This window comes from Spea bombifrons, chromosome 10, assembly GCF_027358695.1.
Source record: "Spea bombifrons isolate aSpeBom1 chromosome 10, aSpeBom1.2.pri, whole genome shotgun sequence".
Taxonomy (NCBI): Eukaryota; Metazoa; Chordata; class Amphibia; order Anura; family Pelobatidae; genus Spea; species Spea bombifrons.
Genome location: NC_071096.1, coordinates 1,789,830 through 1,804,292, shown reverse-complemented (window position 1 = coordinate 1,804,292; position 14,463 = coordinate 1,789,830). Strand labels below are relative to the sequence as shown.

Below are 14,463 nucleotides of genomic sequence, written 5' to 3'. Positions count from 1 at the left end.
GATACGGCTTCAGATATCACATCGCTGTATTCATTGCCCCGCTGGCGCTCACACGGTTAATCATATCACCCACTGCCCCTCTCTGTAGCCAAACCGGCCGTCTGTATTCGGTACTCAAAGCCAAATAAAATGTGACGATATCAAGGTGCCTGCCGCTCTCTCTGGGCGTCCGTCTACGTTTATGTTCGACAAAAATGTTTTGTATTTTTTATTTTATTTTTTGGTCCTTTTTTTTTTTTTTTTTTTTTTTTTGTCTATAACAGGCAGCCAACCTGTAGCAGTTCACTGACTCTCACAACACTCAGCCAGCAAAATGCCACCCTCCTGGGGGCCGTACGTTTTCCCGGTTCGAGGCTCGTAAACTGGAAGATAAATTAAAACTATTTCTAATCAGATCTCTGGTTCGTTGTTAACGCTCTTGGCTCTTTTTAGAGGCCGGCAGACGCGTTTCAAGCGATATCGCTGACTTTGCTACATTTTCCATTTTGTTACCAGCCTTCAGACGGCTTCATGTAACGGAGAGTAATTCTGTATTAAAATGAATGATTTCATCATAAAAGATAAACACTCGCCGGTCATTGAGCCCCAGTGGCTGTACCGGGGGCTGATATTGGAGCGATGTCCTGGAGGGTGAAATGCGTTGGTCTGAATTTGGCTGAAATGGAAGAGAAAAAAACCGTGAATCCTGTTATTCCGCCGTTCGTCGTTTTAGTGTAATATAAAACGTTCTGCTGTCAGACGATTAAATGTTTTGCTACATACAGTTTTTGGTGACGTTCTTTAAAATATTTGTTTATTGTTCTGATCGTTTTTGTATTTTACACATAAATGCCTGGAAATTGGTATTAATTGAATGTGGTTTATAAACCTCAAAAAACGCTAATTTGCCTTGAAAAAACCCATAAATGATGCGTGCAAAATAGGGTGTTCTGATATTAGGGGAGGAATAATTTGCCAAAGGTGTTGTGACCTTTATTCCACCACAAGGACGAACAACGTTACGCCCCTCTCGAGTCTTCCTCCCAGAATTAAGCAGATATTGGGAAAAGCCAAGCCATAGAATTAATAATTTATTTTTGCCGATATTCTTCCTTAAAAACTCTTTCATTTAATACCTAAAAAAAAATAAAAAACTTGTAGGACTAACGGTGGGACGACTGATTTTTTTTAAAGGTGGAGAAGAGCCGTGTATTTATTGGTCAGAGATTCCAAGTTAAAAATACGGGGAATGTTTTTAGCTCATCGACCCCCGAGAGAAATCCCTGCCCCCGAGGGCCCAATTTACTGTAAACGCGTTTGTTGTTTATTCTGAAATCACAGTAAACAGAAACGCTGGCGGCTCGTCGAGGCCGCTTTACATTCAGCAATAAATATATATATAGACAATATAAAGTTATATATAGACAATAAATATAGAACACGAGAACAGCCCGAGCTGGCTTCTGCCGGGGGGTCTTTTCGTGTCTATTTAACGATTCCAAGAGGGGCAGAGATGATTCCCGAACTGTAATGACGCCTTACCGATACGGATACAAAGGGTTATGGATTTAGAGGGCAGTGAAGGCCATTTTAAAACTTTTGGGGGTCCAGGACGGTCACTTATCTATCTTCACTCTTCTTGTGGCTCAAGCATACTAAACATCCAAGTCTGAAGTAGACCCTTTGGGCTCCCGGAGGTTGTGAGACTCCATCTTGTCCTCTTGGTGCCCGGTCCAGGATTATTCAATCCACGACAGTCATGGGACAGATGATGAGAGACGCCAGGCGGGTGTGAAGGTAAAATATCGGGGTTACTGGAAACACCCAAGTTTTATGGCTACTTCTGCCACCCCACGTCGGGATTCTCGGGATGCTTCCTGAAGGATCCTCCTCGTCTTCACATCACAAAGGGCCGCGGCATCTAAACATCGCTCCAGACGAGAGGGAACACGGAAGCGCGGCTTTTCTTTTCTACGCGAGGTTCTTCCGTGGGCCTTCGTTACTCGTTAACCCCGAGACGTCCCGGGTCTCTGGGAAAACCTTGTCGCCTGCCAGACCTGGCTTGTAAATAAGAGTTGAAGACCCTCTGCGAAAAACCAAACCATGTGGGGCATCGGCTCCCCAACACCTAAGAGCCCCATCGGAACCAAACTCCAGGTTCCCATTTGCTTTAAGCACCCGATGATGTAATAGTTTGCATTAACGGTGTCATGCGATAAGCAGGGAGCGCCGCGAGAAACAACGCTTTTATTATGTTTCACACTAAAAATGTCTCCTTGCTTTCGTGCCTCTGCCGCCCGGAGTTTGAGAGTCGTTGCCTAATTAGAGTCATAATCAGGAGCGAAAAAATCCAGTTTAGTTTCTTTCTGTTTATGTAATCAACTTCATAATTGGCTTGGTTGGGGACTCTTGGGCTCGCGGCGAGCGCGTGGGATTCCCCGACGACTCCTGCCGCTCCGGCAAAAGAAAACACGCAACGTCCTTCACGTTAGCGGCTCGCGGTGCCACAGGTTCTAGATTTTCTAGAAAAAAACCCCAAAAAAATGTTTAAGAAAGAATATAAAAACTGACTGCGAGACCCCGGTGTGGGAAACGTCCTCGGGGGTCCGCTGATGAGTTAAATTAAAGGGATGCTGAAACCAAACAGCTCTAGGTAATGGCGTCCGCGCACAGCACTGGGGGATGGGAGTCAGCGGGGGGACGATATTTATAAAGAACGATTCTCGAGCAATGTTCTAAATCAACAGCAAACGGAAGGAACGTTCCATTGGCTGCCATGGTGACCACTCCAAATCTAGAACTTTACCCCAAAATTGCTTCTTTAATCCACAAAGTACACCATGGGGGGGGGGGCTGTGGTATAAAAAGTCACTTTAAAAACTAGTCTTATCACCATAGCAACCAGCAGTAGATGGGACGATTCCATTGGTTCCTTTGTTTCAAACTTTACACCAAAATCACTTTTTACCCCCCAGTGCGTTTCCCCCAAAAATAAAAACAAGCAGTATCTTAGTCAAGGATTGAAAATGCATGATTTCACTGATTTCACTGATTTCCCTGATTTCACTGATTTCCCTGATTTTACGATCCGGTGCTAACATCATGTATCTACGTAGCCGTCGCTCTGTCCGTGACGCTCATTGATCGTAAGAAGTCTTGTCCTCGTTGAATTAGAGGGAGGAGGCTGGATGCAGGTCCCCCGGAGCTCTCTGTGATGCTCATCGTCCATCAGTTGCCATGACAACAGACCATTCTTACACTGATTGTCCTCCTTGACCACCAAAAGCCAAGAAAAGGCAGACATCTGACCCGCTGCTGAGGGACTTGTCTGCCTCGTCACGCAGCCCCGATGTCGTATCCGAGTTATCACGCGCGGTAACTATGAGGAAGCAGAAGGAGACCCCCATAATTCATGTTTTTTTTTTTTTATATCCAAGTTGTGAGGTTGTAATTATATGACGGGGTAGGAAGGGACCCATTTCACATAAAATTCCACATTTAGCCAAAGAAGGGGTTTCCCAAAATATTTACCGCTAGACGGATATAAATCGCTAGAAACAATATTTCAACATTTCTGGAGTTAAATCGGTTGGTGAGAACCCAAAAAGTGTGAAAATCCCTTCCGTCCTCCGATTCGCTACCGACATGAAACCGTTCTAGGCTGGACCGGGGGGAGTTCTAGAGCTCGGAACGTTAGAATATTTTATTGTAATATGATCAGGATCGGTGATTTTCTTTGGACCCCCTCCTTGTGATCCGGGTTGAAGAACGTGAAATTTCCACATCTCAGAATTACGGGAAAAATATTCGACGAGACGTAAAAAACGTCAAATTTAACCCAAAAATATTTGAATCGGATGCAAATCTCTGGTTTCATTGACATTAAGGGAGCAACGATTCAGACAATACTCGGGGGTCTCTCCTATGGACCCCTTTCCCAGTTACCCACCGCCACCCCGCCATGTTCCCCAATGGCGAGCCACGTCGTAGCAAATGTTATTAATGCATCTGGGGCAGACGAGGAGGGCATGACGAGGCAGTTTATGAATATGGCGGCACGTGCTTGGACCCACCCGGGGTATTTGCTGAGCAGAGGACGCGGTGTGACCCTGCCGGATGGAGCTGGGGTATCGGGAGGGTTACAGCCTTAAGGCTCTGTCTGTAGCCTCGGCTAACGCACCGGCCGGTCCCTGCAAAGCCGTTAATATGTATCACGGAACGTTCCGTGTCGCGCAGGCCGGCGCTCGCAGCCAGGAGGGAATAAGGTCACTGTTATGGAAACGATGACTATTCAGCCCACGTAAAGGTTATCCGGCGCGCTCTAATGCAGCTTCCTTATGGGCTATAGTATGATCGTACCCGAGAACTGTCCAAAAGAGCCGATATTAACCCTTTAATGGCTAACCATGAAGATTCTACGTGGTGATTCGCTAAGCGTGTTACCCAAAGGGTCTTATAACCGGTCTTCACAGAAACATTGACTTTGTCACTATTTAAAGATACATTTAATCGAGTCACCTGCATTCAAGCAGGGATATCACCCATAACATACTGGGAGGAAAAGCACCAACTGGAAGTCTTCTATATGATCACAGCGGGGGGAGAATAGGAAGGAGTCAGACTGCGTGACCCCCAGAATCTGCCCCTCCACCTTGGGGAGATTGGGGCAAAAACCCAAAAAGACTCGGCATCACACCTTGAGAGTTCCCGGGTTATGATTATTATGCGGTGAGATAAGGCAAGTAAACTCCGGCAAAGAGAAAACCACGGGGTTTAGCAGTAAATGCAAGTGAAATTCGGGGTGGAAAAGCCCCTTTCTCAATGTGAACCTACAGTGCGATAACACAACAGCCTGAGCGCACAAACTGCGTTACCGGATCACATTATCACATTATCACACTATCACACTATCCGCATCCGGCCCCCGAGTACGGAAACCTTTCCAAAACTTTACATTCATCTGAAGAACACAGAAATGGTCTGCATTTATTCTTCTTCTTATTACTGTGATTATTATTATGTTATTTGTTTGTTTTGTTTTATATATAGCGCCATCAGATTCCACAGCGCTGTACAGCGGGTACACAGAGAATACATGTTTTGGGATATTATATATTTGTGCAGTCTGGTAAAAAAAAGCTTTTTTTCCTGTCAAGTATTTTTCTGTATACATTACTCAGTAAGAATGTTTTATTATTATTATTATCACCCCCCCCCATATCATTCTATGCACACATCTACATACCCCAGGGTACCGGCTCACCTCACTCTTGCCCTGTGCCACAGGCTACACCCAGCTGAGTTTCTGCGTTGGTCCTTTAAATGCCACTGAAAATCCCTGTAGTAGCCCCCAAAGTGGGCAATTGCCCCCCTCCCCTCTTTCCTGCTCTCCTCTGCTTGCCTGTGTCAGTGTGCTCAGCACTGATAACACCATGAATGGTGAAAATATGGAGATTTGCACACAAAGGGTTTAGATTATAAGCGAGCCGGACCCTCTATCTAATGTGTCGGTTCGCCTTAGTCTGTCGGTTCTACTTCTGTCAGACCCTTTAAATGTAGGGACTGTAAGAAGCGCTGCAGGAATTGTTGGTGCTATAGAAATAAAAATAATAAATAAATAATAAAATATAACAATAATAATAATAATAATAATAATAATAATAATAATAATGGCATCTCAGATGGGAGCCGGTGTAAAGAGACCCCCGAGGCTCACTCACTGAGGGAAAGGATGAGGGAAGGATGAGTGGTCTCTGTGGATACGGTCCTGTATCTCGCACAATCAGCTGTGTGCCAGCAGGTAGCGGATACAATGTATCCATCATCAGAAAATAATAACAATCCCAGACGGGGGGCCGGCGTTCGGTGCGTCCGTCCCTGACCCGGGCGCAGCCAGGCTTTTATCCTCTTCCCAGTCTTTGCAGGGGATTCACTAAACAGAGGATATTATAGCAAAAAAAAAAGGCAGCCTGGTAACCCCCCCCCCGCACACAAAGAATGGTACATTCCTTAGGCTGTGAGTCCCAACTAATTCAGCTCTTGTGCATTGCCTCCTGATAACACTTACAGGTCTGGAGGTACCCATCCTATAGCCACTGCCTACCGGCCCGGCAGCTCCGCCGGCATCTTCCACCGGGCCCCGGCATCTGCATTACAAAAAAAAAAAGAGGAGGAACCCGGGGGGCCCCAAAACCTGACCCGGAATGGAAGGGGTTAGTAGCAACAGGACCATGGCTTACAGCAGATGGAGCTATGACAGGTACGGTCCTCAATGTATCGCGGGCATCCGTTTAACCCCCGCCATGCTGGAATGGCTGGATTTGTTCTCGCTGACGTGGGGCAGAAGGGGTTAATTCAATACCACGGTAAAGGTAACCCAGTCGGCGAATGCGATGCATGCAACGGATAATATTATCGATGAAGAAGAAAAAGGCATTTTTAAGTCTGATTTTATGTCTTGGTATGATAATTTTAAGGAGAAAAATGCCGTTTAGAATACCGTAATAACGCCGACTCTCCCGGAAGAGCCGGATCTATGGAGGCAGCGGATGAATTATTCATGATTTAAAAAAAAAAAAATATATATGAATAATTGTAAGATAAAATTGAGGAATAAGCTATTGCGGACGGCCCCAGACGCTACAGCGCTGGGTGCTTGAACTTTTACGGCGGTTTCTGCCGCCGCTCATCTGGCGCTCGGCGAACGTCCGCTTTGCATTTATAAATTTGGACGCTAATGCTCGCAAAACCATTTCTAACCAAACAAAATGGGGAATTTTTTTTTTAATGTACTAAAATCTGGGGAAATGGCAGCTTTAAACCGTTCAAGAGCTCCTTACTACAACTCTCATCATGCAGGGATGTGTTACCAGGAGTCGTAGTCCTTAGCAGCCCAATAATTGTCTGGCGGCCCAAGCCTATAGACCGTCGGAGCGTTAACGGGGATTGTAGTTCGCAGAAATCCAGCATCTGTGCATTCCCGGCAGCCCAAACTGGTCAGCGCTGGCTGAACCTGCTGGGAATTGTAGTCCTCAGCAGGTGGATTTCGGTCGCTGACCGCGTCTGGGAATGCCGGCATTTTTTCGTGGTGTTTTAGATAAAGCAGCGTTTTCCATTGTAGTTTCTGTAGGACTTTGAAACCGGTCAGGAACGGGTTAACGGCGAGATTGCTGCTTATTGCGTTTATTTTGTATGCTGCAAGCGAGCTCCGAGCCCTCGGTCTGAAAGAACATGCGACGCCGCACGACACACATGCACGATCGCCCCGCACACATACAGAAGCCGTGCTCCTTAATGAATGCACCGTGACGGCGGCGAGCCCCATCCCCATCGCTCTATTAACCCTCCAGCAAGCGCTGATGACATCATAGAACAGCTGCTGGCATTTAACTGCCGGCGCATGCCATGCAAATCGACCCCGTATGAATAAATTAAACAGAAGTCACGTATGATATCCTAGCGGGATTAGCAAGACGTGTGTGTGATCTCGAACGCCTCACACATCATCGGATACATTTGTAAATGATTGGCCGCGCGGAATGAAGTATTATTAGCGGCGCGGAATGAAGTATTATTAGCGGCGCGGAATGAAGTATTATTAGCGGCGCGGAATGAAGTGTTGTTAGCGGCACCGGGTAACAGCCAGTGAATGAGTGACAAGCGACGGATTCATTCCCGGAAGAGCGCCTCGTACTTATTACCCGGACGGATTAGGGGGACGATAGACACGCCGGCGTCACCGTCACACGGAGCGCGTAACGCGTGTAACACGTTCTGCAGGAGCCGTGAATCTGTAACAGTCTTTGGACGCTGAATACATTGTAACCATCAGAGGAAACGCAGGGCAATCAATCCAGATGCTTAATAAAAGGGCCGGTTCTGGGGCATCGACCACAAAGTCCGGACAGCGACTGTCTTTAGAATGAAAAAAAGCGGGTCGTATATTATATATATTTATTTTACCCCAGTTGTAGTTTTTGCCCCATAATATAATATTTTCAAGCAGCTGCATATCAGCCATTTGGATGAGTTCTCGCTCTGTTATCTGACCCCCGATCTACTAAACACCCCGACTCCTTATCATACTCTCTTGGGAAACAATAGAATGGCTCAGTCTTAATCACTCAGCCGGACTCTCTGACTAATGAATGTCTATGGAACGGACTTCATTAGCATTGCCATAAAGCATCAGTTTAGTGTGGTGTTTGAACAGGAAAAGTTGCCCAAAATCTTTTCCCTACAGCGAAGGCCAGGAGGTGACAGCGAGAAGAGAAGTCCAGAGAATGGAAAATGATAGTCAGTTGTGTAACTGGCTGTGAGTTGTGTGACTGGCTGTGAGTTGTTTTATGGTCTGCTTTACTGAGAGGGTGCTAGATAAGTGGAACAACTTCCCAGCAGAGGTGGTAGAGGGTAATACAGTGAGGTGATTAAACATGCATGGGATAGACATATGGCTCCTGAATCTAAGAGGAGACCATAGACTAGATGGGACGGCGGGGGGCCGATCTGCCGGCAGACTGTATTAAGTGACATTAACACTTTAAGGGACACTTTTAAACACTAAGGTGCTTAAAGGCATAGAGGTCAGCATTGCGCAACACGTAGCATGGATTTAAAGGGACAGTTCCAGCCCGAACAACCCCCCCCCCCCCCGCTTCGCACATCTCCTAGAAACCTTACTGCCTGTCTTGAGTTGCTAAGGATTTGTCTTCCGCCGTCCCAGGGGAGAAACCCAATAAAGATTCCTGCCTGTAAAATCCATGAACGACGATTATCCAAAGGGAAAAAAAGACACTAAATATCTCTGTATTAAACACCCGCAATGTGCTTTTCAACCCCAAATGAACAATCGCGTTTTTATTTATTTATTTATTTATCGCTTTAATGTTTACAAAACACGGAGATCGTCAGCCACATTGTTTTAGAAATTATACAGCGCTGCGGAATATGATAGCGCTATACAAACCAATCAATAAATAATAATAAAAAAACAAAACAAATATCGCTTTATAGAGAAAGCAGGAGGGGAATTAACTGGAAAGATAAAAAAAAAACATAACTTTTATGAGTTTAAACACATTGAGCATTAATCCCGCTTTATACAAAGTATTTCACCAAAAAACTGAAAACAATGCAAAATGAGGCATAGCTATTAAAAGTCATGTTTTAGTGCAAATGTATATTTTTTTGTGTATTTTTGGTAGGAGATGTCCACAAAAAAAACCCAGAATTTTTTTTATTTATCAGTTAACATTTAAATCTACGCAGAGCATGAAAAGTAAAATAAGTTTGTCCCTCACAGGCATACTAATCTGTTATCACAATTCCCCCCCCCACACTTTAAACTAAAATGTTAAAGAATTATTAGGTTTATGACGAAATTTCAGCATTATTTTTTGAAAGCAGAGGGCCAAAACATTATATATATCATATATATATATTATATATACGGTATATATATATATATTATTTATATATTATATATATATAATTTATATATATTATATATATATATACATATATAATTTATATATATTTTATTATTATTTTATTTATATATACGGTATAAATAAACATATATACACAAAAATGACTTGAAATGACTTGTTTGTTGTGACATTGAAAGTCCTTTAAAGTATCGTAAGATGCGTCTGTATCATTCTGATCTGATTCTGTATCATTATTATCTGCAGCATCGGGATATTCGCAACCGTCCCGGATCCAGCACTGACCAGGTAGCTCTGTTTCATAGAAATATAAATTTAAGATGGTAAATTATTATTTTTGAAACAAGAAAATTGCCAGCACATAGTATTATTATTTTTTTTATCATTTATTACTTTATCAGTTTTGTTAAGGAATTCCGTCACGATATGCAGTAGTTTAAAAATAGTTTTTTTATTATAATAATTTGTTTATGATATACGGTTTACAAACTAACTGGGGCGGCAGTTTTTTCTTTTATCTTTTCAGACAAGGTTTGGGAATAAAAGCAAAACGTTAATTTAAAAAGTTGAAGAATTCAGTGTCACAAAGAATGCAGAGTTTATAATGCCCCTGGGGGTTCTGGGTCATCTCTGTATTTGGTTATATAATTGGGGAGGGGGCATTTTTAATTTGGGAATGAAATTAGTCGTCTGATGCCCACATTCACTCTCACTCTCTCACTCACTCTCATTCTTGTTCACTCTCTCTCAAACTAAATGTTTCGCTGCCTTCTCCGCCGACCTCTTCTGCATCATCTTCTTCATCTTCTCTCTTCTACCTTCATCCTCATCTCTGCAGACATAACCCGGCAATAACTTCCGCCAAAACTCTACGGACCTTTAACTCCTGGAACCAATGGTCTCCCCAGGCCTAGTTCCGGCGCCAGGATTTTAAAAGTCCGTACTCTATTGGTCGCCGGCAGGGGGCTCCTCTGACATCAACCAATGGAGAGCAGCTACCCTTCATCGGCTGATGGCATAGGAGGCCCCTGCCGGCGACTGATAGAGTTGGTCGTACGGACCTTTAAAACCCTGGTGCCAAAGCTGCTGCGTAGTGCGTACTGCGTTTACCCCGTATTAACCCCTTCTACAAAAAAACGACACAAAACGAACACGAAGAATTACGCGAATATTCATCCGAACCGAACACAGGAACGGGGCGAATATTTGTGGAATACGAAGATTTTTTTCCCCCACGAAGATGAACGCGAAGAGTCTACTTTTCATTATATTCATTTATACGGGTAATGAGCCCTCTCTGTATTGCGGCACCGGGCAGTTATGACTTCATTAAAATCATTGCAAAGCCTCATGGGCCATGAAGGCAGGGGCTTTGTGCCTAATTTACATAAGGGGCTGCTCATTTAAATACAAGGACGAAATATGGATCAAATAGATATATCATCGACATGCTGATCGTGGCTGGGGCGAGCCTTGCTTACTAATTACTGAATGTGCTTTCCATTAATTAGATACCAAGAGGAGACTCCACGCGGCCGCGCGGTTTGCCTTTTTCTGTAGGCGCTCAGAAACTATTCTTACGTTTTTTTACATTTATTGGGGGAAAAAACAAACAAATCTCCCATAGTAGAATCAGAACATAGCAATTTTTTATTGTCTTTTTTTAACAATTTTTTGGAAAACCTTTTTATTATAGCTTTGACCTTTGACCTTCAGCCCCCCCCCTAAATATGCCATGGGAGTGCTGCTTTAGCTACAGAAGGTTGTGCATGGAATCTTTGTATCAGAAGCCTCTGTTATGTGTATCCCATGGGATATCTTAACTTCCTCAGGATCTGTGTGATTATTCCTCCCCATTAAGTGACTGCTCTCCCTCTTAAGCTGCCGATTGGTTCAGGCAGGCTTTATAAGGGTGGGGGAGGGGACGGAGAAGATGCTTATATAACCCCCGCAGGGCTAATATGTTTCAGCCTTACCCTGGGGCTATATATATAAATAGTATGAGGTCGTCCTGGCCCTTTAAGATGTATTAAAGTTGGTGCTTTTGCTCCCAGTATGTTGTGGTCGATATCCCTGCTTGAATGCAGGTGACTCAATTAAGTGCCTCTTTAAATAATGACAAGTCGAGGTGTTCAGGAGAAACCGGTATCAATTTAGGGAATCGTTACATAGAATCTGCATGATGGGGCATTAAAGGGTTAATATAGCTTGCGAGCCGGGCTCTCCACCGAATGGATCGGTTTGTAATAGTCTGTCAATTCTCGTCTTGTCAGACCCCTTGAATTTATGTATTGTATTAAGCGCTGCGTAGATTGTTGGCGCTATATAAATAAAAGATAATAATAATAACGATAACAATAATAATAAATAATACTAAATAATAATAACAATCATAATAATAATAAATAATAATAATAATAAATAATAAAAATCATAATAATAAATAATAATAAATAATAATAATAATAAATAATAATAATAACAATAATAATAATAATAATAACAATCATAATAATAATAAATAATAATAATAATAAATAATAATAACAACCATAATAATAATAAATAATACTAAATAATAATAACAATCATAATAATAATAAATAATAATAATAATAAATAATAACAATCATAATAATAATAAATAATAATCATAAATAATAATAACTATATATATTTGTAAAAATACATTAAGCTACTGTTTCCCGTTGAATGCAGCGGAGATGATTGGCCGGCGGATTCCTGCGGGGTTTTTCTAAATGCTAATATTGGGAAATGATAATTCCGCTGTTATTGTTACTTTGTTTGAACAGCAGAACGTTATCCGAGCAAACGGCCGGGGGGGGGGGGGAGAAGATCAAAGGAATGATTGTGAGCACGAGATTCCATCGCCACGGAATAATTACTCGAATTTATTTGGGAAATATAACCAATCGGGGAGTGAAATGTTTTGCAGATGCGTCCTGCGTTCCTCCGACCTCCAGGAAATACGGTCGCTTCAGCCTATTTTTTTTTTTGTTACTTTTGTAACAGTGCAGCCAGAGGAAGATCAGGGGAGGAAAAAAGGTCAGCGGGATTAGTAGCTAGAAGAGGGACTGGACAGAATAAACAGGGATACTTGGAAGATATGATGTCACATTTCAGATAGCGGGTGGGTTATTTTTTGACAAAAGGTGCCTTATTAGTTAAATTCTAGTTGTTTCTGCAGACCTGCCGACCCAAGTGTCATTAAATAGTTAATTACACTGTACTGCGCAGGGGAATTACCCACAATGCCCTTCTCTGGCCTGTGAGCTTGAAGGCGTTTTAGAGGAAGGTAATTTGTGTGAAGAGTAAATAGAAGACGAATCAGAGAAACGACTGCTGGGAAAAGATGTCATTTATTCTGACAAGCGGAAGACTATGAGACTTTCACCATACTGCCCAAGAGTCCCTGTTTAGTTTACCCAGTCCCTCTACCAAGCCACTGTGCTTCTCTTCCCTCCCCAGATGCCCCCTGTCCTCCCCCTTTCTAGGTGGTCAGGATGTTTGCTGGGTATGAGGGTATCACAGGGTCCTACAGCCCTAAACGCCCCAATAATGCCCCTCTCTCCTCCCCCTGATGCCCCTCTCTCCCCCCCTGATGCCCCTCTTTTCTAGGAGGTCAGAATGTTTGCTGGGTATGAGGGCATCGCAGGGTTCTACAGCCCTAAAAGCCCCGATAATGTGTATAGAAACAGCGACAATTAAATGTCCCACTCCGTTACACAGTCAGGGCCCAAAAGCACATCAAATTTTCCAGCAAGGCTCCACCCTCACACCTCTAACCACACCCCTAAAATAAACACGTCCTTATTTGGCCGCTTGAGCCGCTGGGACATATGGCGGAGGCGCTGCTTTCTTCTGCTGTGTGCAGAGCGTCTGCTGGAGTAGTATAAGCAGGCGCTCAGATCCCAGCATGGATTTCCCTCCGCATTGCAGTCGGGCTCCTGTCTAAACTTAATGCCTCTCTCTCTCCGACACGTTATTTCTTTAATTATAAAGCGTAGTTAATGCACTCCATTTGTTGGCAAGCTGCCAGGGCATTGATTGCCGAGGCTCGGAATTGGGTTATATAATATATTCAAATTCATATTTTTTCTAAAAAAAAAAAATAAACGATGTCCGGTTCAGGATGATTCTTAAAGATTCTATAAAAGTATCGCCGATCACCCCAGCATCACAGCGTAAAAGTATCCGCCGGACCCTCCAAATGGCAACAAACCAGCCCTTGATTTTATTCCAATATTCTACCTTACATTTTTGCTTTTTCCTTAAAATAAAAACAAAAAAATTGCAATAAATATTTTTACATTTTCAAATTTAAATTAAAATAGATTTTAGTCGCGCGCCGGGTAATTTCTGGGTCATTCAACACAAAAATTTAACCCTTTCAGTGCAAGGGCCTAATAGTATCCCCATCCAACCAGCTGCGCGCTCAAAAGGGGTTAACCCTGAGTTTCCCGCAAGGAGAATGCATCGCGCATGTACTGTCTTGCGTTAACCCATTGCTTGCCGGCTGCTCCCAAAGACCATGCGCTGCAGGCAGACGTGTTCCGTTTAGCTGTGTTTTTCAGGAATATTCCAATAGTTTCTTTTATATTCCCAGATCTAAAAGTAATGCCCCCCCCCTTCGTTTTATGGCTTTTTTTCATCCTACGGTACATTCTGTTGCTACGGAAACAAGGCAGAATTAAAGATTACCATATTTCAGGCGTTCTCCCACTCTCATGCGGCCTGCGTGTTAAAGGGAAGGCATGAAATGTCACCAAAAGGTTAGCAGAGAAAAGGGGACTTCATGTCTGATGCAATAGTCTGGGGCTCTAATAACGCGACCCGCAAATATAAACCGGATTTCAATAAACCGAACCTTTTTACCTAAATATGGTGCAGGCGCAGAATACAAATACAATAAAGCATTTCATTCCAAGCATTGCTTTCACCAAGTCTTGCATTCTGTTCAGGAGGGGTGAACATGCAGAAATATTTTCTCATATCTGGATCCTTTCTGTGCTCCATC

At 43.2% G+C, this 14,463-nt stretch overlaps 1 protein-coding gene across 3 annotated transcripts in view; it reads left to right on the top strand.

Annotated features, from left to right (window-relative positions):
- The first annotated feature begins 5,961 nt into the window (after positions 1-5,961).
- TUB (TUB bipartite transcription factor) overlaps positions 5,962-14,463 on the top strand; it is a 48,983-nt gene continuing 40,481 nt past the window's right edge. For 2 of the 3 annotated variants that reach the window (XM_053449103.1, XM_053449098.1), the window contains exons 1-2: positions 5,962-6,238; positions 9,672-9,713. In XM_053449103.1, coding sequence (XP_053305078.1) covers positions 6,183-6,238; positions 9,672-9,713 — 98 coding nt within the window. In that variant the 5' untranslated portion in view covers positions 5,962-6,182. The remainder of the gene's footprint in view (positions 6,239-9,671; positions 9,714-14,463) is intronic. The other variant, XM_053449099.1, reaches the window with a different exon arrangement.